This window comes from Ovis canadensis, chromosome 24 (genome assembly GCF_042477335.2).
Source record: "Ovis canadensis isolate MfBH-ARS-UI-01 breed Bighorn chromosome 24, ARS-UI_OviCan_v2, whole genome shotgun sequence".
In the NCBI taxonomy this organism is placed as follows: Eukaryota; Metazoa; Chordata; class Mammalia; order Artiodactyla; family Bovidae; genus Ovis; species Ovis canadensis.
In genome coordinates, this window is record NC_091268.1 from 54,301,999 (window position 1) to 54,329,722 (window position 27,724).

A 27,724-nucleotide genomic window follows, 5' to 3' on the forward strand; every position below is an offset into this window, starting at 1 on the left:
AGGCTCTCTGCGGGGTTCCCAACAGTCCATCCCCTGTGACAGGCTCTCTGCGGGGTTCCCAACATTCGGGTGATTGTGGCTCCACGGGGGGGGGGGGGGGGGTCCTCTGGTTCTTCTCGTGTGGGTGTGGCTGTGAACTGAGGAGTGGGTGGGGCTTGAAGCAATATTTACTTGGTTTTATTTTTTTTCTGTGGACCATTTTAAAAGTCTTTACTGAATTTGTTACAGCATTGCTTCTGTTTCACCTTTTGGTTTTTTGGCTGAGTCATTTGGTTTCTCAGCTCCCTGATCAGGGATTGAATCTGATCCCCCCCCTACATCGGAAGGCAAAGTCTTAGCCACTGAACCATTAGGGAAGTCGTTGGTTTTATGTTTTGGACTGAAGGATGATGCGTTGGGAGCGAGGAGGTGCAAAGAGGCTGATGCAAGGAGCTGGGAGAGAGATGGTTGTGGCCGGGGCCCCGGCACTGGCCTTGGAGTTGAGAGGATGGATGGATGGAAGATGTATTTACAGGAAATGGAGTGGAAACTATGAGTGACTGAAGGTGGGGAGGAATCCCAGGGTTCCTGGCTTCCTCCAGGAAATCGGCTCTTGCTGCTGTCAGCCTGGGGACGTAATCAGAGGCAGCCCGTGCCCAGCTGAGCTTTGTGGGAGGAGGGGACGTGTAACCCAGGGTGCTTCTGGTCCTCAGGTGCCCGGTGGGCTGGTGTATGGAGACCCTGAAAAGAACGGTCAGTCCCAGGTGAGGGGCTGCTGTTCGGGTGGGAAGGTGGGGGCCCCTGGTGATGCAGAGAGCAGGGGAGAGAAGCCAGAAGTGATGGGAGGGTGCCTCCCGATGGCCCCAGGTTACCCCCAGGCACCACCTGCAGTTCTCAGGAGTTGGGCGATCTCTGGTTTCTTTTTTGGATGTTGCCAATTAGAGTAAAGCTAGGTTTTGTGCTCAGCTGCAGTAACTATCCTTGACTGAGATTTCTGGAACCGCCCTCTGACTGTCCCCCTGCCTTGGCTGATTCAGTGGCTGGGTTTCTGTTCTTTATCCCTGACGCTGACGGTCTGGGCACTGGCTCTGTGCCCGTCGAGTGCTGGTGTCTGAGGATGTGGCTGTGAACAGAGACACAGGCCATCTGTCCTTGTGGGACTTAGCGTCTCCCAGAGGATGTGGACTTTGTCCCAACACCGACACAGATCGAACCACCACCGCGGTCCAAGCTGTGAAGGAGGGATGCAGGGGCCGAGAAGGGGAGAAGTGCCCGGGTTTGCAAGCTGTGTCGGTGGGGGAAGGGTCGACAGAACTTGGCGGTTGACTGGATGTGGGGTTGAGAGAGGATCAGAGGTGATGACAGTGTCCTACCTGGACACCCGGCTGCATGGGGGAAGGGAGGCAGGAGACGAGGGTTCATGGAGTGATTTGTGGCTATTTTTCTTCGCGGTGCTCTGGTTGAGCGGGTGGAGGCGTGAATGACTGGGTCCCCCCATCCCTGCCTCAATCTGAAAAACCTCCGTGGTTTAGTTTTATTTTCGTTGGTTAAAAGTTTCTATTTATTTACTTTTGGCTGTGCTGGGTCTTGGTGGCTGTGCAGGTTTTCTCTGGTTGTGGCGAGCGGGGCTCCTTCTCCTCGCGGTGGCTCCTCTTGTTGTGGAGCACGGGCTCGAGGGTGCTCAGGCTTCAGCAGGCGCGGCTCCCCGGCTCTCGAGCACAGGCTCAGTAGTTGGGACACACGGGCTTAGTTGTTCTGAGACACGTGCTATCTTCCCAGACCTATCTTCCCAGGGATCGAACCCGTGTCTTCCGAACTGGCAGGCAGCATCTTTACCGCTGAGCCACCAGGGAGGCCCCTTTATTTTCATTTTTGATGGATTAAGCTTACATATAAGATTCCAGCATATCACCTTTCTTAAGAAAGGGTCTAAAAGGTGGTCGCAAGGCTCCGGCGTTGCTCAAAGAGAACAGTTGTGGCATCAAACCGCATGAGGCCCTGGTCCTGATCAGCCTTTCCGGAGCCACGGGTCCTGGGATAACTCCCGAGTCTGTCCAAGCCTCAGTCTCCTGGCCTTTAAAAGGGAGGCAGCGATAGTACCCCCTCCCCCAGCTGTCTTGAAGAGGGATGATGGTGACCCGCACACAGACGCCATTCACGCGATCAGGCAGGGAGGACCGTGTCACGAATGATAGAGAAAACTAGCTGGGTCAGGGGTGACACAGAACCTTCCTTTCCCCAGTGCTTCGGAAAACCATTAATAATCGAGTCATAAATATTGAGGTGGACAAAAGAAAAGTCACCGTCTTCCGGAACCAGAGCCCCTCCTGCAGGAATCTAGCCTGTTTCTGTGCAGTCAGGTTGTACAGACAGCGGCACAGGCTGGAGGCCAGAATGCATGCATGCGGGGCTGGAGAGAGGGTGCAGGACCAGCTCCCTGGCCTGGGGCACAGGCCTGCATTGCCCGGGGCCCCTGGCTCCGCAGCCATTTCCTAAGCCAGGGGTCCCCAACCTCCCAGCTCTAATGCCTGATGACCTGAGGTGGAGCTGATGTAATAATAATAATAATAAAACCTAAAGTGTATAATGAATGTAATGTGCTTGAATCGTCACAAAACCATCCCTTCCCCAGTCCATGAAAAAATTGTCTTCCACGAAACCTGTCCCTGGTCCCTCAAAGGTCGGGGACCACTGACCGAAGCCAACAGCTGGAGCCAAAGGCTGGGTCCCGCAGGCACCTGGCCCAGGGGACACCACCTGGCTCGAGCCGCGGAGAGAAAAATCCACTTTTCTGGGAGTCTGGGCAGAGAGTCTCAGAAGTGGGGAAGGAAGGAAAGAGTTCCTCCTGCAAAGTCCCGTCTACTGCTGAACCCCACGCTCTGCTGGCTGCAGAGGGAGGAGTTCGCGAGGCCAGCTCAGCTGTCACCCAGCAGGCAGGACTTCCCTGGTGGTCCAGTGGGTAGGAGTCCGCCTGCCAGTGCAGGGGACTCGGGTTCGATCCCTGCTCCCGGAAAATACGGCCTGCCGCGGGAAGCCTGGCGCCAGGAAACGCCCGCTGGTTTGAGATGCGCTTTTCCTTCGTGCTGGGACCTCCTCAGTTTTGCTGACTTGGCTCGAATTTTCGGTTTCTTTTCCTGTCTCTCCATGTGTCCTCCGTGAGAGGCCACACCCCAGACGTGGAGCCACAGGGGACAGGGCTTCTGTGGGGTCCGTGCCCCTGGGAGGGGCTGGCCGTGGAAGGCGAGGTCCCAGGCCTGCCCCCACCCCCTCAGGCCCCTGTGCCCTCCCGTCCTGCCTCCCAGGCTGAACCTCCGTGAGCTGGGCCCCTGGGCCTCCCACATGCGATGGCTGGTCTGGATCATGGCCTCGGTCGGCACAGTCTATGTCTTCTTCTTTCATGAGCGGTAAGCCGGGGGAGGGGGTGGGGGGAAGGGGATGAGGTCTCAGGGGAGAAGGGTGGGGAGAGGGGGCGGGGTCTCAGGGGCGGGGTCTCAGGGAGAGGGGTGGGGAGGGGGCGAGGTCTCAGGGGAGCAGGGTGAGAGGGGGCGGGGTCTCAGGGGCGGGGTGGGGAGGGGGCGGGGTCTTAGGGGCGGGGTGCCTCCATCAGGGCCTCCTCCCTGCCCCTGGTGGGAGGTGAGGGGGCGGGGTCTCAGGGGCGGGGTCTCAGGGGCGGGGTTTCAGGGAGTGGGGTGGGGAGAGGGGGTGGGGTCTCAGGGGCGGGGTCTCAGGGGAGCAGGGTGAGAGGGGGCGGGGTCTCAGGGGCGGGGTGGGGAGGGGCGGGGTCTTAGGGGGCGGGGTGCCTCCATCAGGGCCTCCTCCCTGCCCCTGGCGGGAGGAGACCTCAGCATGTCTCCCGAAGCGTGTGGGCACAGCCGCGCCTGGCACCCCTGTGTCCAGCACAGTCCATAGGGTCAATGTGAAGAGTTAAAAAAAAAAAAGGTCATTGTTGGTGCTTCGACCCGCTGAATGGGGTCTTCCTTAAGCTGTGTTAGCAGGTGAGGAGAGGGTCTCAGGGCCGCCCACCCACTTCCATCCTGCTGAGAGACAGGAGGGAAGTGAGGACGAGGGGGAAGGAGACAGAGCTGGAGAAGTGAAAGGCAGCCACAGACCCCGGACTGTCCGAGGACAGCGGACAGGTATCAGTTGGTGCCGCTTGGGTGGATGGAGAGCGATTGCTCGAGCCTTGGGGTGAAAGGTGCTGGGATCGAACAGTAATGCCTGCCCTGGGTTGAGCAAGGGAGGAGTCCCCAGGTATGCTATGCCCACTCAGCATTTGCCACCCTCGAATGTCAGTTCACAGGTGTGGAAACCCAGCCTCAGAGAGGGAAAGGGACCCGCCCACGGCCACCCAGCTCTGCTAGCACTTGCTGGGTGCAGCTGGGTCCAATCTGAGCTCAGGGGTGCTGGGCAGAGGGCAGAGTCCCCTTCCGTTACTCTTCCTACTGGGGGTGTCCCCTCCCAACCCGAATGGGGGAGGTGATGCCCACGGGGAGGCCGCCCCGAGGCCATGACGCCTTGTCTTCCTGGCAGGTACAAGCTCGTGGAGCTGCTCTGCTATGTCATCATGGGCTTCTTCCCCGCCCTGGTGGTCCTTTCCATGGTAAGTCACCCGTCCGCCCTGACCCCGGTGTGAGCCTCGCGTCTGGCTGGAGGGGGCCCAGAGTGGTACTGGAGATGGTGAGGCTGAGCCTTCTGCTCTGGCAGATGGCGATCTCAGGCCGGGGGGCCACCTGACTCACCCGCCAAGGCAGGAGGCGTGCAGGTCACCCTGGGCTCCCCTCCTCGGTTACAGGGCACCTCTTCGCTCTGCTTCACCTCAGCAGGTTCATTAGTCCCTCTGGGCTCCAGTTTTTCCTGCTTATTTAGGGATCAGGTAAGAAAACTCAGGGGAAGGGACTGGAAGGGTGCCTGCAACAGAGTAAGTACCTGCTGGCTAAATTACATCTATGATGATAATAACAATAGCGCAGGTGGCCGTGGAGGCAGAGCCGAGTCTCCAGCTTGTGGCAGCCCCCTTGGCGTCCCTACTGAACGTTTTCCCTGTGAAAACATGAGTTTGTTGTTCAGTCGCTGAGTGACCCCCATGGACTGCAGCACTTCCCAGTTCTTGCACTGTCTCCCGGAGTTTGCTCAAATTCATGTCCATTGAGTCGGTAATGTGAGTTATCTAATGCCTCTTCATGAGAAACGGAAAAGATACACGGCAAACCATTAAGGATGGTTAACAGCAAGTCTCGGTGGATCTGCAGACATGATGACTTGTTTGTTCTTTTACAAAAGAAATGGAATCACGCTGTATGAACTGATCTGCAACACGCTTGTCTCACTTGGCGTGATGTCGGGGGCCTGTGACATAGAGCCGTACCTGCCTCGGGAGATTGTTGTGAAGATGGCATTGGATAACTCACGTAAGGCCCTTAGGACGGGGTGTGGCAAGCAGTCCGTGCTGAGGAGTGTTACTGTGATATGTCTTCAATAGTCAGGCATCACCCTCTGGAGGGCTGGGTGTGTGCTTGTACATACCTCCAGTGAAAAGCTGCCCAGCTGTCCCGAAGACTGAGGTGGGTCCCCACATGGGGAGGTAGATGAATCCCCACGAGACTGCGTCGTGGAAGTGATGTATCAGGATGACAGGCGTGGCCTGAGCCCCCTTATCTTAAGTGACCCGTCCCTCTGGGCACGTGCATGCTTATGAAGTGCGTACTGTGTGTTGCGTGCATTTAGGCGAGTCTGGAAGGATACTGTCAGACACGGTTATTGGTGGTGAGCAGTGAGACCTGTGGGAAGGGGCCCAGGAGACGGGGCGGGAGGTTCTTACTCCCCCGTCCCTCCTGTTCCCCTTGAGCCCCCGTAACAACCACCCAGGTGTCACTTGCGCTCACCTCGGAGGGCCGCGAATGCCGCTCTTCTTACTGCTTTTGATTTTTCTCTAAAATGTTTCACCATGGATCAGTTCAGTTCAGTTCAGTTCAGTTGCTCAGTCGTGTCCAGCTCTTTGTGACTCCATGGACTGCAGCACGCCAGGCCTCCCTGTCCATCACCAACTCCCTGAGTCCATCCAAACTTACGTCCATCGAGTTGGTGATGCCATCCAACCATCTCATCCTCTGTCGTCCCCTTCTCCTCCCGCCTTCGATCTTTCCCAGCATCAGGGTCTTTTGCAATGAGTCAGTTCTTTGCATCAGGTGGCCAAAGGATTGGAATTTTAGCATCAGTCCTTCCAGTGAGTATTCAGGATTGATCTCCTTTAGGATGGACTGGTTGGATCTCCTTGCAGTCCAAGGGACTCTCAAGAGTCTTCTCCAACACCGCAGTTCAAAAGCATCAGTTCTTTGGCGCTCAGCTTTCTTTATAGTCCTCTCTCACATCCATCCCATGGATACATATTACTTTTTAAGAACTAAGATGAAATACACATGCAGTTTATGGTTTTAGCCGTCTTTAAGTGTACAGTTCAAGGGTGTGAAGTTCATTCGTCTTGTGCAGCCATCCCCACTGTCCATCCACGGGGCTGGCTCACCTCCCCACACTCTGTCCCCATTAAACCTCACTCCCTACAGTTCCCCTCAGCCCAGCCTCTGGTATCCGGACGACCACTGTGCTTCCCAACCGTGAATTTGACTCGTTCAGGTCATCAAGGCCTACGGTCGCCGTCCTTCAGCGGCTGGTTTATTTCACTTTGCAGAGCGTCCTTGAGGTTTCCTCTGTGTTGTATCATGTGTCAGAGTTTCCTCCTTTTTTAAGACTGAGTAACACCCCATCATGTGAACGAACACGGATTCCATTTTGCGTATCCATTGTCCTCCTGGCGGACGCTGGGTTGCCTCCCCGCTTTGGCTGCAGTAAACGATGTTGCAGGGAACCTGCTTGTACAAGTATCTGTGTGTGTCTCTGCTTTGCCTTCTTCGACGTATTGCTTTTTAGGAAAGATAAAAAGCTTCGAGATACCCTTTGAGACTGTGACAGAAATGCGTCACACATGGGAATGAATCTGCGGGGTGGGGGTGGGGTGGAGAATTGATGGCAGGGGTGTGTTGAGATGCCCCTCCTGGGACTCTGGGCGGCCCCGCCATCCACGTGTCTTCTTGTCGGGGGGGTGGTGGGGGGGGTGGCTGGGTGGCTCTGGTCTTGCTGGCCGCTCATCTGACCTGTGCTCACCCTTGTCCTTGCCGACAGCCTGACACCGAGGGCATCTGGGAGCTGGTGGCTGGAGGGGTCCTCTACTGCTTGGGCATGGTGTTCTTCAAGAGCGACGGGAGGATCCCCTTTGCCCATGCCATCTGGCATCTCTTTGTGGCATTCGGTGCTGGCACCCACTACTATGCCATCTGGAGGTACTTGTATCTGCCCAGCACCCTGCAGGCCAGGGTGTCCAAGTGAGGCGGCCCAGCCTGCGTGGGGACATGTAGGCCTTTGGAGCAGAGCATCACGGGGAGTGTTCCTGCAACCCTAAGCCCAGAGCACAGTGCCCAGGCCCGTCTGCCCCCCCATGGGTCAAGCTTTCAGTGGGTCCAAGATCACTTCTGGTGATAAGCCGGACCATCCCTTGGGCTCTAGGTGAGAGAGAAGGCATGTAGTCATTCTCTCAGAGGAAAAATGAACCCTGCAGTGCGTTCCTATTCTAGACAGACATTTCCTAAAGCAACCAACGTTCACATCGTCAGAAAAGGGGGCAGACGCGGTCCTGGCCAGTTGAGGAATGACTGGCCTCGCACGTGCTTCTCAAGGCCCTGAGAAGTCTATCGGGGAGTCTGGTGTTATTGACACCCCGGGTGGCCTGGGCCTCCTTCTCTGCTACCAAAGTCCTGGCTGGGGGATTACCCTCTGCTCGCGGGGGACATCCCCCTGCTTGTAGATCAGGGATGGTGAGACTCTGTGACCGTGGCAGGCATCGCCAGTCAGCTGCCGCGCAGTGCGGTTTCAGAATTCTTTCCACGACTTCTCTGGGCAGCCACTGCTAATCGAGTCGGCACTCATGAGGGCCCCCTTCTTTGCCTTGCCCGCCCTGTGCACTCTGCGGCGGGGTCGTGGCCAGACCACTTCGGCGTCTCCGTGTTGGGGAGCGGGCTTAGTTCCCTGGCGGGGGCATTTGGGGGCCTTGGGGGGAGACTGAGGTGCACCCAGAGCAGCCTGCCATCCTGCTCCGCTGCAGTGTGTTCTCAGCACAGAGGGCGAGCGGCGGGGGAGACGCCTCCTGTCCCTTGGCCCTTTCTTCTCTTGCCGACAAACCCAGAGACATTACGAGAGCTGTTCATTGGGGTGGGGCGGTGTGGGGACAAGCAGACCCCAGGAACTCTGTTCGCTCGCTCCAGATTTAGGGTTTGTGATTCAGACTTTCAGTGGGTGCTGATCAGCCGCCCTTGGATGCTCCTCAGATGAGCCCTGGAGGGAAGGCCTCGGGTCGTTTGATGAGGATCTGGGCAGAATGTCCGGGACAACCCCAACCTGCGAAGCCTACAGCAGTCCCAAGACCAGGAGGCTTCCAGAGGTGGAAGCCTGACTAACCAACCCTCAGCCAATGTCCTCAGCCCTCTCGCAGGGCTGGGCCAGTGCTTGGGACTGGCACACGGGCATCTGCTGGGGAGGGAGCCAGACCGCCTGCAGAGTCTGACCTGGTGTCTCAGACTGCATCAGGATCTGCGTCTGGTTAGACAGACTTCACTCTGAGACTCCCAGCCAGGGTCAAGTGGGCAGAGACATGGTGCCTTACGCCGAGTTCTCACACATTCCAGGGTGTTTCAGGGCTCAGGCATCTGGAACCCCACATTTGAGACGATATTAAGTCCTCTGACACATCTTCAGGCGGGCGGGTTTCTGAGCTTGGGAATTTTTGTTCTCTTGCCTGGGTGTGTGTGTGTGTTTGCGCAAACCTGCCCTGTGAGCCCACCAAGGATTTCCTATCAGTTGGCGGTCACGGTTGGAGATGGGGGGAGGGGAACTTTGAGGGGGAGGGCAGGCTCGCCCTGGTTGAGGGCAGGGACACTGTGACCCAACCTCTGCTGGGGTCTGAGGTGGGGGAGGGACCACGTGGGTCCTGGGATGCTGTTTAGGAAAACTCCCGAAGCATGGCACCATGGCAGGCCGAGACGACAGTCCCGTTGTTGAGGGGCTGATGGGGACTGAAGCCCAGTGGCCGGGCCACGAGCGCTCAAAACGCTCACCTGGGACTTCCTGTCCCCGAGCCTCTGCAGAGCTCTTGTGATGCCTGCGTTTCCTCATGCTTCTCCTGGGTACTGGGTATGACATTTCTGCCTAGACAGCCTGCTCCTTTATCCCCACACCTTTTGAGGTGCCTGTTCCTCTGATGGGGACTCTGTTCACCCCCTCATCCACCCAACTCCTACACAGCCTTCAAAGCCCCACTCAGGCATTAGTGCAGAACTTCTGATCCTCCTCTGATTTAGGGGCTCCCCCCACTCTGCTTCCCAACACCCCCCCTGCTCACCTGCCCACCCGTGTTCCTTCATCCCCTGGTACTTGTGCCTGCTGCCCAACACATGTGCTCCTGGAGGGAGGGACTGTGTCTGCCAGACTCGGGACCAATTCCAGCGTCCTCCCACCTCTTTGGGAAGGCTTGGGCCAACTCCTCAACCTCTCTGTGCCTCAGTCTCCTCTGCTGTACGATGAGTGTGGTAAGGCGACACCTCGCAGGTTTGTTTGAAGACTCAGCAGGAGGCTGAATGTCAAACCCCTTGGCCTGGTATCCTCGTTAGCTCCCTGAGTTGGAAAGCAGTCCCCAGTGGTGATAGTGAGAGGTGTGGCAAAGCCTGTGCCCCTTTGGAATGAACCACCAATGGTGGAATGTCTGACTACGGACAGGCTGGCGAGGACACTGGAGGGTGTTTGTGAGGACACTGGAGGGTGTTTGTGCAGCCTTGACCACCCTGCCCACAGCCCCCCAACTCCCGTTCAGGACTTGCTTCCCATGAACTTTCTTCCCCAGCATCATTCTGAGAGTGAGTTTCCCAGGATGCCATTTAACCCAAGACCCTGGTATTCCTTCACATATATCACAAATATTGCAGGCAAGGAAAAGACATTCCTTAGTCCCTCGTTAGGTAAGACTCTCTCCGGGTAGCATCCTAGGCTGTGCCCGGGGGCGAGGGGTGGGATGGTCAGGACACTGGAAATTCAGATGCCCGCCAGCTCCCTCGTCCTGTCCTCCTTTGAGGCCATCCTGTGCCAGGATGACCCAGCAAGACAGCTGTTGTGTCCCAAGGAGCCGGGAGAGGGAGCAGTTGGCAGCAGAGTGGCCTGTTGGACATTCCGGGCACTTCAGTGACCGCTCCTGAGTTAGGTGGGCACTGCCAGGGCAGGGCGAGAGGTGGAGCTGGTGTGAAGGTCAGGGAGGAAGGCAGGAGCCGGAGGGGGTGGGGCTCACATTTCAACAGCGTGCCCCCCATGGCATTCCGCGCTGGTGGACCGGCCTGCTGTTGACCACCTGCTCAGTTAGTCCACTGGCGATCGTCACGACAAACCCGAACAGGCGTGCTTGCTGCTGGAGGCCTGGCCGCCGGTTGGCGGGGTTTCCCTGGAAGACCCAGAGCAGAGCTCACCCAGGGCTGTCCCCTCAGCCCAGGGGAGGGTTCCGTCATTGTCACAGACCAGAGCTGCCTTTCCGTCTTTCCAGTCGCAATTGCATGTAGAGCGGAAGCAGGGCCGAGCACCCCCCTTTCCATCAGCCTCCGGGTCAGGCTGGGGAAGAATCCTAGGAAAGCATCGGGAGTGGAGGGGGTCCGACAGAGATGGGACTTGTCGGTGGGCCTGGATCTGAAGCCCTAAAGCCACCTTGGCTGTGGGTGGACACCCCGCACAGAGGGGTCATTTAGAAGGTTGCAGTCCCGGGGCTTCTGGGGGTTTTCAACTCTTCCCAGCTCTGCTTTCTGTGTTTGTGAAAGCTGAAGCGCTCTGAGGTTTTTCCTGTAACCCTGCTCGGGCCCCTGCAGCCGACCCAGGCCTCCACCAGGAACAAGGCAGGGTGGCGCTCAGGCTGCCCACAGCCCCCGCGTGCTGAGACGGGCAGGTGGAGCTCAGAGGCTGACTGGGCCTGGTGACCTGGTCAGAAAGGACCTGTCAGACGTGCCACTGCAAACTGTGTGATCAGATGCTGAGATGCAGGCTCTGGGCTTTGTGGGGTGCTGAAGGAGCCCGGGGAAGCCCCAGCAGCCACTTCTACACGGTGGAGCGGCTCAGGAGCACCCACAGGTTACAGGTGTGGGTACAGGTGAGGGAAAGAGGCAGATACTGTCATAGTATCATTATGAAAGGGCTTTCCTGGTGGCTCAGTGGTAAAGAACTCGCCTGCCAACGCTCAGACAAATGTGCGGAAGGGACGGGGGATGGTGAGTGTGGCCTGGCGTGGTCTCCACCTCCTCCTCCTCCCTGAGGCGGAAGACTGGGCAAGGAGTTCTGTGTGTCTTGGCCCCTTGGTGTCTGGGGCCAGATGAGGCAGGCTCATGACCAGGGTCTGCGGGACACTGCCCTGCCTTTGCTCTCATGTCTCTGCTCATCGGAAGACACCTCGGGGCTGTGGTTTTCCAACTCAGGTTTGGGACGAGCTTTGCCTCTGCCCCAAGTCGGTCTGGAGCCCTGGTACCCCAGGATGAGGGAGACAGGACTCCACAGGGAAACAAGGTCTGCATGGGTCGGGATGGCCGTCTGAGACGCCTGTGGGTGGCAGCGTGTGTCCTAGTGACTGGGAGGGGGTGGCTTTCCTTCTTTTTCTTTTTGGCTGCACCAGAGCTTGTGGGATCTTAGTTCCACAATTAGGGATTAAACCTGGGCCCACAGCAGTGGAAACTTGGGAGTCCTAACCACTGGCCCACCAGGGAATTCCCCTGGGGGGTGGTTTTCTTATGTTTTCATTATAATAATAAATACTTACTATAACATTTTCAGAAAATGCTAGAAAGGTAGAAAATATTTGCCAGCACCTACTTCAGATAACCCCGGTGGCTCAGACCATAAAGAATCTGCCTGCAATGCGGGAGACCCTGGTTCAATCCCTGGGTCAGAAAGATCCCCTGGAGAAGGGAATGGCAACTCACTCCAGTATTCTTTCCTGGAGAATTCTGTGGACAGAGGAGCCTATAGTCCATAGGGTCACAAGGAGTCGGGCACGACTGAGCAGCTAACACACACACACACACACACACACACACACACACACGCCTCAGATAACCACTTCTAGTTTTTTTCTTTCTATTCCCCTCACTCAGTGGGTACTGTTTTTTGTTCATTTTGGCTGGGAGACCTGCGGGATCTTAGTTCCCTGACCATGAATTAAACCCAGGCCCTCCTGCAGTGAAAGTGCAGAGTCCTAACCTCTGGACCGCCATGAAGTCCCTCGATGCGTACTTTTAAATTTTGATGTTTTCTTCTCTTGCCACAGACACCTTTACAGCCTGCTTAAAAAAAAAGAAAAGACTTCTGTTTCTCCTTATCTCAAGCTCCTTGTAAACATTCTTTTAAAAGCCTCCATTAAGTGGACGCACCACAGTTTCTTTAATCATTCTTTTAATTCAGGCGACAAGCATAGATTGCTCTGTAACGAGGATCTTTCGCCATCAAGTTTCCCCTCGTATGTAGCGTGTTTGCTTTTGGCCCCTTGCAGACGGTAGGCGGAATTGCTTCCTGCTCTGTGGGTTGCTGCATCCTGGCCGCCACCATTCCTGTGGACACTGGGCAGATTGTTCCTACAGCTGGCCACCATCCTCATCCCTGAAGGAGTCCGGGCTTCCGGGGACCTCCTGCCTGGCTGCTGCCAGAGAGCTGGATTATCTGGGAGGTTTGGAAAAGTCAGCCCATGAGGCATGAGGTGTGAGTGGTGGAGGGGGAAGGGAGCACGTGTCTGTGTGTCCTCCAGGTGGCCTGTAGACTGAGGGCAGGAGGAGAAGGGGGCGACGGAGGCTGAGATGGTTGGACGGCATCGCCGACTCAATGGACATGAGTTTGAGCAAGCTTTGGGAGATGGTGAAGGACAGGGAAGCCTGGCGTGCTGCAGTCCATGGGGCTGCAAAGAGTGGGACACAGCTGAGCGACTGAACAACAACAGGTGGTCTGGTGGCTCACGAGAGGGAGAGGCTGGCGGGCTGTGGCGGGCTGTTGCCGGGTGTGCATGCTGACCCTGGCTGACGCTGTCAGCTGCTGGTGGGAGGTGAGAAGCCCTTCCTGGTGTGCTTTACACATGTGTGGTGCCGTGGGGACCAGTTGTCAAGTTTTCAGGAAACTTTGGGAAGTCCTTAAACCACGGCTAGTGTGGATCTGGCCGAGTGGAGTATCTACAATTGCGGAAATCGGCAAAGCCCGCACATCAGAGCTTTGCCTTTTGGGGAGCTTGTTTACCAGCGGGCTGGAGCCCGCGCCCCGGGCAGGCTCTTCTCTGTTCCATCCCCTCTTCATGATTAGCAGGTCAGGCACACCCTGTTGGGGGGCTTCCCAGGTGTCGCAGCGGTAGAGAACCCGCCCGTCAGTGCAGGAGACATAAGAGACACCAATTCGATCCCGGGGTCGGGAAGATCCGCTGGAGGAGACAAAGGCAACCTCCACCAGTATTCTTGCCGGAAGAGTCCCATGGACAGAGGAGCCTGGCGGGCTGCAGCCCAGGAGGCCACCAGGAGCGGGGCGCGACTGGGCACCCGAGCGCACAGTCGTGCGCAGTCACAGACGAGGGCTCCTCCTCACCCGTGTTCTTGCGCATTTCCCCCACAAAGCCTGGCGAGACGAAACTGCTGTTTGCGCGTCTTACTTGGGCAGGCTGAGGCGGCTCAGAGAGGCCGAGTGATTTGCCTGGGGCAGCCCAGCGGGCAGAACCCAGGGCGCGGTCCCTGGCTGAGGCCTCCTTCCTCCTCCCGAGGGGCCGGGCTGTCTTTGCTCCCGAGCGCTGAGCTCTGGGCCGCAGGTGAAGGCATCATCTTAACGTCCTTCTGGGGCCACGTTGCTCCCGATTTGGCTGCTGAATCCCCGAATTCCTTCAGTTTTGCCCGCGCCTCGGCAGGTCTGAGGGTGAGACCGCGGGTATTTCCTGCTCCCAGTGGTGCTTGTCTTCTTAAGGCGCGCGCGTCCAGCCGACAGCTTTCCCACCGGCCCCAGAAGGTAAAGGCAGGGTGCACACACGCTTTAATGGGTCCACCCATGGAGAAGCGACCGCTCTCATCCACCCGGCCTGTCGGGTGAGGGCTTGGGGTCTGCTGGGCCTGGCACGGCCATGACTGATGAATCCATCTCAGGTCCTCTCGGAATCTCTGCCTATACCACGCCCCCACCTTCTCCCTGCAAACCTGGCCTCACAGTGGGCTTTCGAACCAATGTTTGCGCTCGTCGTGGTGGCCCGGCAGCCCGTTTCGGCAGGGTGGCCTGTGCGTCCTGGGGTTGGCCCCGCGCGACGACGTGTCAGGCTGCAGGGTGCAGGGGTTAGCTGGCGTTCGTGTTTTCCAGGCCTTCTTAATACCCATCATAGGAAATGCGTTTTACACGGTGACTCCGTTTGTATATGCCCCGCCCTGAAACAGGACCTGCTGGTGGGGCGCACTGTGACACCCCCTAACCTGCTCCGACCCCCCGGCTCTATCTTATCCTATGGCGTTGCTTTCAAGCTGGAATGATTCTGTGGCCCACTGGTGGGCCTGCATCCTCAGTTCTGGGAACTGCTCTGGGCGCACTGTCTGAAAAGCCCTGGGCCTTGGTGTTAGGGGCTTCGTGCCAGTTGGCCGTGATCGGCCGGGGTCAGCATGGTGCCGTGCCTCGGGAGCCTGGGTGTCCCAGGGCCACGTGGGAAGCTCTGAGGGTCTGGTTACTGCCAGCCCTGACCCCCTTGAGGGAAATACAGCGTCAGTCTTTGGGGGTCTCTTGTCCTGGTGATGTTCCCATGTTCAGGGGCCCATGGAGCTGAGTGGTTGTAGACCAGGAGGAGTTGGGAAGGCGGGAAGGAGGGGGGCATCCAGAGGTTTTGGATCCAGAGTTTTGGAGGAGCAGCTTTGCCTCTGTAAACAATTTCAGATTTCAGGCTCTGACCCTGGGGAATGGCTCGGCCAGCAGTCCTGTTTACGCCGCCAGGTTGCACGAGGAATCTGCCCACCTGTGTGCAGGTGTAGCCCCTGCGGCTTGTTCAGCCCTTTCTGTGGGGTGGGGTGGAGGGTGGAGCAGTGAACAGGAGCTCCGGTTGTCTTTCCTATTCGTTTTTACAGATCCGTCATGTCTACAGTGTTTGGGATTGGCACATTTGTGGCATGACTTTTAAAAACCGTCCTGCTGGTACTGGACATTTTCTGTGGTTGTGAAACTGTCATTTTGTATTAACTCGTTATTGGATAAACATTTGTATTAAGAAGAATAATCCTGCTGGCGAATGTGGTCGTTTCCAGTGGAGTAGAAAGAACTTAATAAAAATTCAAGATGCCTCACTCTTGCCCAGTTGTCTTTTTCAAAATAACATTGGTCAAAAGTTTTTTTTTAATAAAAGCTATTCATTGTAGGAAACTTGGAATATTTAGAAAAATATAAAGGAAAAACTGTGTATTGCTGTATAAGATGTTATCCTGTGATGTAGTCTTAAAACAGCAAATAACCGTCAGTCTCTCTTTTGGCTTCTGTTGGTCAGGAATTCAGAATTGGCTTCAGCTGGTGGGGAGAGTCAGCTGGGGAGGCTGGCCAAACACCCTGCTTTAAAAGGTAGATCGTGGGATTTCCCTGGCAGTCCAGAGTGGGTGCAGGTTTAATCCCTGGTCGGAGAACTAAGATCCCAGATGCTGAGTGGTGTGGCCAAAATATATATTTTTTAAAGTAGATTTTATTATTATTCAAGGATGGTGAGACCATGGATCAGGAGATGACTGCCACTGAAAAGACAGTTATTCACAGACCCCAAGAGAAGGAGGTGGGCACTGCCAGGCAGGGCTACAGTGGGAAGCACCAGGTGGGTCAGGAAGCAGACGGAGCGGGGGAACGTGGACCTCAGCCTTCGCTGTGATTTCCCTGGGAAGGGAGCAGCGGGGCTCTCTTGGTCTTTCCGCACCTCTTGCCCAGAATTTGCCCCGGCTGTGCAAACACGCGGTTACTTCTGGTTCTTCATGATTTTCTTGTATAGTGTAGGTCGAAGTGCAAGCATTGGGCCAAGGGGTCTCGGGTCCCAGCCTGTCTCGGGACCTCTCCCAAAATGCTCCCAGGCAGCAACAAATCAAGTAAGCAGTAAAGAATTAATCTCCACAGAAATGGCAGACCCAGGCGAGCATTTCGGCTCAACAGTGTGCCCTCTAGAGGCCACAGGTGCTCAGGTCTTGTGTTTATTACAAGGTCCCATTTTTGGCTAAGGAAATTAATCCTGATTCCTATGTGGTCTGAGAGATACTCCCAGTCCCAAGAGCGCTAGAACTTCCAGAGACGTCACCACAGGAGCCGTTTAATAATCACTGGGGTAGAGGATTTCTTAAAGCACCCCCCCCAGCCTAAACTCTTTGACGGTTAATATGATTCAAGTTTATGATGGACCCAACACTCCAGAGTAATTTGACGTGGTCTACTTTAATTGGAAAGACTGATGCTTAAGGTGCAGCTCCGATACTTTGGCCGCCTGACGCGAAGAGCCAACTCATTGGAAGAGACCCTGATGCCAGGAAAGACTGAGGGCAGGAGAAGGGGGCGACAGAGAGAGATGGTTGGATGGCATCACTGACTCAATGGACATGAGTCTGAGCAAACTCCGGGATGATAGTGAAGGACAGGGGAGCCTGGCATGCTGCCGTCCATGGGGTTGAAAGAGTCAGACACGATTTAGCAACTGAACAATAGCAGAATGTTAGCGTTACTGTTGGTTCCAATTAAACACTGCCCAGGCTTCATTTCCTGTCAACATGCTAATGACTTTTGAAACTTGTTGTTTCCTACATTGGCAGGCAGGCTTTTTACCACCAGCACCATGTGGGAAGCCCATATATATATATATATTTTTAAATTTTTTTCTCTTTAACATTCTCTTCTATTATAGGTTAGTACAAGATATTGAGTATAGTTCCCTGTGCTATATAGTGGGTTATGCTAGTGACTCTGAGTTGCTATTTCCTAACTAAATAGCTCACCTGAGGTACAGATGCCTAGCACCGAATGTTGGATGTCTACATCAGAATATATGCACCAACTTCAAACTGAATAGTATCAAGTACTGTGTCTCTGTAGTCCTGGTGCCCTACGCATTACTCTGAAGCTGTGGTACCCTGGAGAATCCCAGGGATGGGGGAGCCTGGTGGGCTGCCGTCTACAGGGTCGCACAGAGGCGGACACGACTGAAGCGACTTAGCAGCAGCTTAGCAGCATGGTACCCTCGTATCATCCTGTAGGCCTCTTGGTGTGATTCAGTCGCTCAATCGTGTCTGATTCTTTGTGACCCATGGACTGTGGCACACCAGACTTCCCTGTCCTTCACTGTCTCCCAGAGTTTGCTCAGACTTTATGTCCATTGAGTTGGTGATGCCATCCAACCATCTCATTCTCTGTCACCCCTTTCTCCTGCCCTCAATCTTTCCTGGCATCAGGGTTTTTTTCCGAGTGAGTCAGCTCTTCCCATCAGGTGGCCAAAGCATTGGAGCTTCAGCTTCAGCATCAGTCTTTCCAGTGAATATTCAGGACTGATTTCCCTTAGGATTGACTGGTTTGATCTCCTTGCAGTCCAAGGGACTCTCAACAGTCTTCTCGCTCAGCCTTCTTTACAGTTCACCTCTCACATCCATACATGAGGACTGGAAGAACCATAGCTTTGATTGGATGGACCTTTGTTGGCAAAGTGATGTCTCTGTTTTTTAATACACCTAGGTTTGTCATAGCCTTTCTTCCAAGGAGCAAGCATCTTTTACTTTCGTAGTCCTGTTACTCCAGACATTACTCTACTCCTGACACCCCATACTGAGCTCTGCTGGGACCTGGGACCCTTAACTGCAGTGCTTGCCCTTGGACAAACATCTCCTCAAGCAAGGAAATAAAAAGAAACTAAAAGGGGCTAAAAATAACTGCAGGCATGTGGAGTTGGGGCCAATTAGGAACAATAAGATACAAAAAGGCTACAGACCAACTGCCACATCTGAGGTTCTGGGAGCAAAAGCAGGGTCCTCGGCTTGATCCCCACGTGCAGCACCACCAAGGGGGTGGGCAGACCACCCGAGTGGCTCCTCCCGCCAGATGCGCTGATGCTCCCGACCCTCACCCCGGTTAAGGAAGCAGCCCACGCTCCTTAGAGCGAGCGAGGACACCTGTTACTCGTGTTTGCTCCTTCGTGCTAGCAGGAATCCCGGGATAGCCTCCCTCGCCTGAACTGCTTGTCTGACCTCTTACCAACCTCTGTTGATTAAAGGGTGCAAGGACCCAGCACCTAAGTCCTGGCATCGGTACCTTACCATTGCCGGGGGTACCAGTTGTCAGCCGAAAGCCGTTTAGCAGAGGATGTGGGAAGACAGATAACTGCAGAGCTGTCGGCTGGTGAGTCTACAGGGAGCCCTGAGCTCTGCTGTTGTGGGTCGTGGTGCTGAGCTCATGGGGTATGGAACCTGAGCCCGAAACCGCTCGTTTCTCCAGCCCCTTCTAGGGATGGAGAGGTAACTTCCTCCCTGTGCCTGCTGCCTCCTTCCCCCTCTCCTGGCCTCTGGAGAGCCCAGTCTCTCTCTGCCCCTGAACCTGCCCTTTGACCTTAACAAGATGTTTTTTCCTTTGGGCACCTTTCAGTTTTTCCTAGATTGAGCCCCAGGACTCTGCTGCCCTCTGGTGGCCACAAAGGGCAGCTCAACGCTCCATTTAACCTACAGCTCCAAATTGTGCTCCCGGGTCCATGGCAGCAGTCGCAGGAATACAAGTGTTAGTCCCTTAGTCGTGTCTGGCTCTCTGCGGCCCCATGGACTGCAGCCCGCCAGGCTCCTCTGCCCATGGGATTCTCCAGGCAAGAACACGAGTGGGTTGCCATTCCCTTCTCCAGGGGATCTTCCTGACCTAGGGATCAAACCTGTGTCTCCTGCATTGGCAGGTACCACCTGAGAAGCCCTTATTCTGAATCAGTGAGTGAGTTTTCCAGAAGGAATACAAAGCTGAATAAAATCCAGCACTTGCCCTTGAGAAGCTTCCAGGTGAGGGCGGGGGTGAGAGGTTGAGACTGGGTGGAAATCTGCTCATTCCGTTGCTTATTCATTTAACAAATATTCATGCAGCCCTAAATCTGGGACGTCCCTGGTGGCTCAGATGGTGAAGAATCCACCTGCCAATGCAAGAAAGGTGAGTTCAATCCGTGGAAGATCCCCTGGAGAAGGAAATGACAACCCACTCCAGTATTCTTGCCTGGGAAATTCCATGGACAGAGGATCCTGTTGGGCTACAGTCCATGGGTTTGAGAAGAGTCAGACGTGACTTAGTGATTAGCACTTTTTCACTTACTCTGCCATGTGTAGCAGTGAAGAAGACGATGAGGAGCCGGCCTTTACAGAACTCAGATCCTAGTGTGTGTCAAATACACATAAACACAAATAGAAATAGTGATAAAGGCCTATGAATTAAACAGGCTGTGAGACAGAGAATGAGCACAGGGGTGACCACTATGAGAATGGTCAGCATATAACAGAATTGTTTCCTTTGGCTGCACCGCACAGTATGTGGGATCTTAGTTCCCCGACCAGGGCTCAAACCTGTGGCCCTGCAGTGGAAGTGAGGAGTTGTAACCGCCGGACCACCAGAGAAGTTCCAGAGCTGGGTTCGGGGAGAGAAAGATGGCATTGTGCCTGCACAGCAGGACGAGCGTTTGGGGAAGAGGATGCAGCAAGGGGAAAGGTTTCAGAAGAGGGAGCTTGGTGTGTTTGAAGACAGAAGCTTGGCGTCGCTGGAGCTCCGCGGTGGAGGGAGGGAGCAGGTGGAGGGGTCAGCAGGGCCTCCCTGGAGGAGGGCGTGGATTTTAAGCTTGAAGGGAAGTGATTCGAGGACCGCAGGATGGGGAGGAGAAATCTCTGATTTGCATTTAAGGAACATGGTTTGATATAACTTGGACTTGGTGAATAAAAAGGTAGAGAACAAAAGTCTGTGGGAGGGAATTTCCTGGTGGGTCCGGTGGTTAGGACTCCATGCTCTCACTGCCGAGGGCCCGGATTCAATCCCTGGTTGGGAACTAGGATCCCACCAGCTGAGGGGCAAGGCCAAAAAGTCTGTGGGAGCACAGAGGAGGGGTGTGCAGCCAGGTCTGGGGCAGGGAGGCCTTTCTGGATAAGGGGCACTCACTGATCTATTGATCTATTGCTGCATAACCGTGGCCCCAAAACTTAGGGGCACAAGTCAGGAGTAAACATTTATCATCTCAGGTAGTTTCTGAGGGCTGGGAATTCGGAAGCAGCTTTACTGGGTGATTCTGGCTGTGTTAGTTACTCGTTGTGCCCGACTCTGCGACCTCATGGACTGTGGCCCGCCAGGCTCCTCTGTCCATGGGATTCTCCAGGCAAGGATACTGGAGTGGGTTGCCATTTCCTTCTCCAGGGGATCTTCCCAACCCAGGGATTGAACCCAGGTCTCCTGCATTGCAGGCAGATTCTCTACTGTCTGAGCCACTTCTGGCTGAGGGTCCCTCATTAATGCGGCCAGGATATTGGTTGGGGTGGCAGCCATGGCGGTTCCTGGGGCTGGGGAACCCACATCCAGGATGGCTCATGCGGGTGGCAAGTTGGTGCTGTCTTGATGGGAGGCATTGGTTTTCTTGCTACGTGGACTCCTCCAGGGTTGCTTGAATGTTCTTCCTCCAGAGGGACTGATCCTGGAGACAGCAAGGGCGGAAGCCACAGCTTTTATAATTTAGCCCCGGAAGTCACACTGTCACTGCGGCAGCATCTTCCTGTTTACACAGCTCCGATCTGTTTCAGCCTGGGAGGGGACTACGCTGGGGTGTGAAACCAGAAAGTGTGAGTCACTGGGGACCACCGTGGAGGGCAGCAGCTACGTAAGTAACACCCACTCTGAGTCTTAATGGATGAGTGGAAATTAGCCAGATGATGAAGACTGCATGAGGAACTGAATTGTGTTCCTTTCGAATCCATGCATCGAGGCTTCCCTGGTGGCCCAGTGGCTAAGAATCCGCCTGTGTGTGGACTGGATTGATCCTCCATCCCGGAAGATTCCGCACGCTGCAACAAGAGAAGCTGCCGAAATGGGAAGCCTGTACACCCCAACTAGAGAGTAACTCCTGCTCACACGAGAGAAAGCCTGCCTGAGGGCAACGAAGACCCAGTGCAGCCAGAAAAAATACATAAAAAAAAATCCATATTTTGAAGCTATAACCCCCAGCACCTCAGAATGTGACTGCATTTGGAGACGGGGCCTTTAAAGAAGTGATTAAGTGAAAATGAGGTCATTAGGGTGGGCCCTAATCCAGTCTGACTGGTGTCCTTACAAGAGGAGATTAGGACAGACTGCAGGAGGACGTGAGGACACAGGGAGAAGCTGGCATCTGCAAGCCAAGGGGAGCGGCCTCAGAAGAAAGCCTCTCTGCCGGCACCTTGATCGCGGCCTTCCAGCCTCCAGAACCATGAGAAAATAAATCTCCACTGTTTAAGCCCCCCGGTCTGTGTTATTTCATTATGGGCACCTGGGCAGAGTGCTACAATTGGGTAAGGTGTACCAAGGCAGCGGGGATGAGCTGAGCGAAGACAGAGATGTGAAAGGTGTGTGTGGCGTGTGTGTGTGGATGTTAGTTGCTCAGTCACGTGGAACTCTTCGGGATCCCATGCACTTCTTTACTATCTGAGTCACCAAGGACGCTAAGAAATAACAAATAGTTGGCATTACTAGATCCTGAAGAGCGGGGCCGTGGATTTTTCTATAAAGGGCCATACAGTAAATATTTTAGACTTTGGGGTCTGAAAAGTCTTTGCTGCCTGAAAGCAGTTTTAGACGATATATAAACAAAGTGGTGTGGCTGGGTTCCAATATAGCGTTATTTACAAAACCCAGCAGCTCAGATTTGGCTCACAGGTGGGAGTTTGCCCCCTACCACCCTGCTGAAGCGGGGTAAGGGGAAGGGTAAGCCTTGGGACAGGATGATGGTGAGGAATGCCTTAGGAGAAAAACACAGGTTTAAACCCAGGCTCTCCTTCCAGCGCTGACATTTGCCTCTTCGGGGTCAGAGTGGGGAAGGCTGTGCAGATATACGGGGAGTCTTGCCGAGGATATTATTTAATCACACAGTCCTGGCCTCAGTTTCTGGATCTACTTCTGTTTGACCTCTCTGGATGTAAAGCATCTGCCTCAGAGAGTTGATGTGAGCTTTAGATGAGGTGACTGACATAAAGCCCCTGGCCCAGGGTCCGGCAGACAGTAGGTGGTCAGTAGATTGCTGTTCCCTCCTCCTCAGTCTCTCCCTAGCAAATTTGGGGTCATGACCATAAAATTTTATACCTCAGTGAAAAAGTGAAAGTGTTATTCAGTTGGTCTTGTCCCACTCTTTGTGACCCCAGGGACTGTAGCCTGCCAGGCTCCTCCATGGAATTCTCCAGGCAAGAATACTGGAATGGATCGCCATTCCCTTCTCCAGTGGATCTTCATGACCTAGGGATGCAACCTGGGTCTCCTGTGTTGCAGGCAGATTCTCTACTGTCTGAGCCACCAGGGAAACCCTTTATACCCCAATGGCTGTCACCAGAAAGATTCACTCGCAGGGTCAGAATTCTGCATGTTTTTATCCAGAGGCCAGATGAATCCCCCAGGTCTAGACCAAGAACAGGGCGGTACAAAGACAGCTATCTGTGAGAAGCCTTTCTCCAAGGTGGAACCCCAGCCGGAGGAGGACTTGTGCCAAAGTGAGCTCTAAGGACAGGAGCTTCTTTTAAAACAAGTTACTCGAGGAGGGCGGTTGGGCCAGAGCCCCGGAGCTGAGCTGACCCCGTTTTGCATCGTTTTAAGCAGAAGCGAGCCATGATCTGATTTGTCGTTTAAGACTCTGGCTGCTAGGTGGGGAACGGATTGTAAGAGAGAGGGAACTTGCCATCCTCGTCCTCTTTCCGTGTTTTGGATGTTCATGTATCAGAGTAACGGCTATGTACCGCCATAAGCGCTTTCCATCAGCACTTATCTTAACCTAGCTTCCTCTTTGCCTTGGCCTTGTCCACCTAGGGACTAGAAGGTGAGGACAAAATAGTTTGCCAGCCCCCGCCCCCACCCAGCCTGAGGCCACACTTGGCCCCAGAGCTTAGCACTGGCCCGGCCTCTCCAGCATAGTCCCCTTGAGCTGAAGATAGAGGTGCGAGGCCCAGCCCCCGCTTCTCTGCGGCCAGCCCCACCCACCTCTGCCTTCGAGGCACGTCTGTGCCTATTAATTGGTCGGCACGTGGTGCTGGAGCCCGGCCCGCCCCTATCGGCTCCACCCCTCCGTCGAGGCCCCGCCCCTTCCAGGCCTTGTGTGCGTTCATTGGGCGGCCGCGGGAGGACCCTAGGCCCCGCCCATCCCTCGTCGCCCCGCCTACCCACGGAGGCCCCGCCCCCTCAGGTCTCACCCGCGTCCATTGGGCCAGCGGCTCGTCCCTCCGAGGCCCCGCCCCTTTCCGAGGCCCGCTCCGTGTCTCGGGTTGGCCGCAGGAGGAGCTCGCGCTCCTGTCTTCCCGCCACCGGCCCCGCCCCGAGGCCCCGCCCACCGGGCCCCGCCCCCGAGGGACCGCCCCCGTCCGTTGGGCGGCTGGCAGGAGGCGTCGCGCCATGCGCGGGTCCGGGACACGGGCTCGGGCCAACGGCGGGGGTGGGAGCCGCGCGGGAATGCGGCGACGGCGGCGGCGGGCAGCGTTGGAGGTGAGTGAGGGTTGCGCGAGGAGCTGCGGCTGGGGTCGCTCTGTGGCGTCCGGGACTGCGAGTCGCGGAGGTTGGGTGGGCGGCGAGGCCCCGGGGCGGGGGGCCCGCGCAGAGGCGGCTGGGCCCGCACGGGGCGTCTCTCGGGCCGCCCAGGCCAGGCTTGTCCGGTTGTCGTGGAAACAGGCGGCTCTCGGGCCCGGGCGCGGTCTCGGGGGGCGGGTCCCGCAGGCCAGCTGCAGGGGGTGAGGTCGGCCTAGCCTGAGTGTTCCAGCAGGTCACCTGCGACCACCGCCCCCTGCGGCCTTCCGAATCTAGTCCCCCCAACCGCGGCGTCCCCCCGAGCTTCAGTCTCTCTGGCGGCCCTCTTGGAGAGGGGCGCCTGCAGGTGGGCACGGAGCATAGGAGCCCGTCACCCTCTTCTCCAGGGTCGGGGCGACAACTCCCCCCCCCCACGCCCACAGCCTATTCTGGTTTTCCTGCTCACACAGTAGCACGTTCCTCGCTCGTGTGCCAGCTGAAAGCATTGTCTCCTATTTCTGTACCATTTCCAGCCCCTCGACAAAATAGTGCCTGTTAAGAAAACACGCAGGGCTGGGGCTCCTGGGGACCCCTGCGGAAGAAACAGGATTATCCCATTTCGGAGCCAGTGGGTGGGCCCAGGGCGGGGCTGCAGACCCAGACACCCGGGCTCCCAGCACCTGGTCGAGTGTTTGATTAATCTGAATTGCTGGAAAGAATTTTCCAGCCGTGACTACAGGCGTCTTTGGTTAGTTACAGGTGTCTCCCACTAGCTCCCGCAGCCTCTGGAGTATGCTGGAGAGAGGAGACAGTCCTTAATCCCACAGACAGAAAAGTCAGACCCCTCTCAGGAGGCTAGCACGCCTGAATTAAATCTGATTAGATTATTTTCATCTTTAAAAGTGTGGCTCTGGCCGGAGCTGTCAATGTAGGATTTATGGCTGGTCGGAATCAGACAGAGCCTGTGAATCCACCCTCTTCCTTTCCTGCCCCGGTGGAAATGCTAATGGATCCCACATTGCAGTGTTGGAACGGCCATGTCCCTCCACCCATTCAGTCAGCCCCGCACTGACCTCACTCGCTGCTGTGACTTGAGCTTGTTTTCATCAGAAATTGGACTCTTTTCTTGGGAACAAGAGAAAAACATTCTCCAGGAGAAGCAACAGCAGGCGACCTGCAGCCTTGGGCCCCTGTTTCCCCAAGTTTTTGTGTGAAAGAGGAGGGGACTGAGCAGAAGAGGAAAAGGCTGGTCACGCTTCCAAAAAAACAGATCTGGTTACCCCGGGCGTGCTCCGCTCCATAGGAAACTCCTGCACGCCTCTTGCCCTTTGCAAAAAACTCACGCGTCCCATTTTGACAAACAGGCTATACTCTGCATTCTGTGTGTGGTTGTGGGGGAAGGGTGCTTGTGAGCAAGTGGCCACGCTCCGTGGTCCCTCCCTGAGGGTGGCCACAGGGGGAGTGACCATGAGGAGGCATGAGTCTCCTGGTAAAATGGGTCCAGCCCATCAGGGTCCGTGTTTACTGGGACTTCTTGGGGCTCAAGAAGCAGTTGCTGGAAGGGAGTGAGTCAGTGTCTCTTTTTTGTTGATGTTGCTGACTTTGCCCCGGAGCAGGGAGGGCCCCCTTCTGTGACTCTACACATAGCAGCTGTGTGTCTGTGATTTTCTGGTTTTACTTAAAGTAGAGTCACATAAGTTTTAGAACCTGTAAGAGCCTTACAGAACCTGTAAAGATGCACTGTCTGGTGCAAACTAGCTGTTTACTTCTTCGTTGTATCTGCTCTGCTCAGTTGCTAAGTCGTGTCCAACCCTTTTTGACTCCATGAAATGTAGCCCGCCAGGCTCCTCTGTCCGTGGGATTCTCCAGGCAAGAATACTGGAATAGGTGGCCTTTCCTTCCTCCAGGGGATCTTCCCGACCCAGGGATCGAACGTGTGTCTCCTGCATTGGCAGGCGGGTTCTTTACCACTGAGCCATCTGGGAGGGCCTCTGTTGTATCTGGGGCCTTTTAAATCCCCGCATTTATTACTTCCTGACTTTTCTGTGAGTTGGCCTTCTGCTGAGACACGGCTTCTGCCATTTTCAGCATTGTATTTGTTTACTCTTATACTCGGACATCATCTCTGGAGAGAGAGGTTTCCCTGCCAGACATCCCTGGTGGACCGCGGGGCTGGGTCAGGATTGTGGGGGCTGTGCTCGAGGTGAGCCGTGCGTCTGTGGAGGGTCAGGTCCGCAGAGAATGGGTGGTGGCCAGAGGCACGAGTTGGAATTTTCTGAGGCGCGTGGTGTGCCTCTCAGGAGGCGCGGTGGTTTGAAGGCACTCGTGTGCGAACCAAAGCCGTGTGCTTGTCACGTGAGGCCCAGCGGAGACGCCTCCGTGGTAGGGTCAGTCGGGGCTTCAGACGGGTCTGAGCCGGAGACCCAAGCCAGCTCTGGGCTCCGCGGCCTCTGAACTGAGAGGCTGGTGCGCTTTCCTCTGGGAGGACAGAGTCGCTCCTTTCCAGCCGGACTCGAGCCCGGAGACCTCGTGTGCGCCTTGGCTGAGGACCCCTGGCTGTTTTCAGCAGGTCGGGGCTTCAGAAAGCTGGTCCAAGCGCGGGGCTCTGCGGCGGTGAGCCTGCACAGCGGGCTGTGAGCCCAGCCCACCTGGTGGGCGCGCGTGGGCTTGCGGAAGCCCGTCTTCGGGGGGTGATGTTGTCAGGAGCGTTTTGAAGAGTTCAGGGTCCTCTGCGGATGGTTTTGGAGGAACGTGAGGGCAGGCCTGCTGCTCAGCCTTCCTTCCCACAGCCCTGGGGTCGGGGTGGGGGCGATGACCTCACTGGCCGGGACCGAGGCCCAGGGGCTGGCCTGCCGGGAAGAACGCGGTTCGATGTTGGTGCCCGGGCCGGGGGCCTCGCCTGGTTTGGGTCCCGCGGTGTGGGCGTGGGTCTTTGGGGAGCTCCCTAGTCACTTCTCTCGCCTGGGGCGGTCCCCTTCCCCCCCGGGAAGCCCCTTCCAGCGCCCGTGAGTCAGGGCTGAGGGGGTGACCGCGGCAGAGTCCCCTGCTGATGCTGGTCACGGGGGCCGGTGCCCAGAGCTGCTCTCACCAGGGCCTGGCCTGGGTTTCCAGAGCCTTCTAGAAAGCGGACCTGTCCTCACTGGTCTGCCTGCCTGGAGGGGGCGCAGAGTTGGGAGCTGGCGGTGTTCGGCCTCCCCCAGTGGTCGTGGAGGAGGATGTCTTCCTTCCCCTCCGCCCACCTGGAGCTCGTGGGGAGAGGGCCCGGGACCCTGCTCTCTGGAACCCTAGGCCTCTGGGGCCCCAAGTGCACAAGAGTCGTGACTTTAGGACACTCCTCGGCATCTCAGCGCTGTGTTCTGATTTCCTCGGCAAGATGGCCCCTCTGGCTTGGCCAGGTCCCGCGCCAGGCTGGACGCCGTGGGTGGACACCCGCATTCCAGCCATGCCTCTGCTGCTTCTGGAAGAGCCCTTTTGTGTCATTTGTGGTCACGTGTCCATTCGAGTGCTGCTGTCCGGGGAAGTGCTCCTCCAAACCAGGACTGGTCCGCCTGGAGCAGCGTGTCGGGGGCTTGTGTGCTGACGGTGGGCGGCTGTCCGCTTGGCCTGTGTGGCCGACCCTACGTGTTGGCTGGCTGCGTTGCCCTGTGCACTGAGTCTCCCGGAGCACAGGTGGGACAGGTGGCGTTTAGGGGAGGCGTGCTGGACTCTGCCCTGGCTCTGGGCGTCTCTTTTCCGCCCTTGGGTGACCTCGCAGAGTTCCTAGTGACGGCTTTCCTTGAAGGGAACCCCAGCCGCTCCAGACCTGCTCTGTCCCCTACAGTCCCACCGGCTTCGGCTGTATCTTCCCTGTTTGATTCCTCCGAGGTGCCGTGTCCGTGGCTTCTGTGCGGCTTCTGCTGGGGCAGCGGGCCCTGGGCAGCCGTCCAGTCTGGTGAAGTTCTCCTGA

The 27,724-nt window shown here is 56.2% G+C and overlaps 2 protein-coding genes across 3 annotated transcripts in view; both read left to right on the plus strand.

The window, feature by feature from the left end:
• MMD2 (monocyte to macrophage differentiation associated 2) overlaps positions 1-7,442 on the plus strand; it is a 49,608-nt gene extending 42,166 nt beyond the window's left edge. Inside the window, exons 5-7 of the mRNA XM_069569534.1 lie at positions 3,282-3,383; positions 4,510-4,579; positions 7,156-7,442. Of these exons, the coding sequence (XP_069425635.1) occupies positions 3,282-3,383; positions 4,510-4,579; positions 7,156-7,359 (376 nt within the window). The 3' untranslated portion in view covers positions 7,360-7,442. The remainder of the gene's footprint in view (positions 1-3,281; positions 3,384-4,509; positions 4,580-7,155) is intronic.
• Positions 7,443-23,628: 16,186 nt separating this feature from the next.
• Positions 23,629-27,724, plus strand: part of RADIL (Rap associating with DIL domain) — a 54,861-nt gene continuing 50,765 nt past the window's right edge. Inside the window, exon 1 of one of the 2 annotated variants that reach the window (XM_069569594.1) lies at positions 23,629-23,760. The gene's annotated coding sequence lies outside the window, so the exon portion shown is untranslated. The remainder of the gene's footprint in view (positions 23,761-27,724) is intronic. The other variant, XM_069569593.1, reaches the window with a different exon arrangement.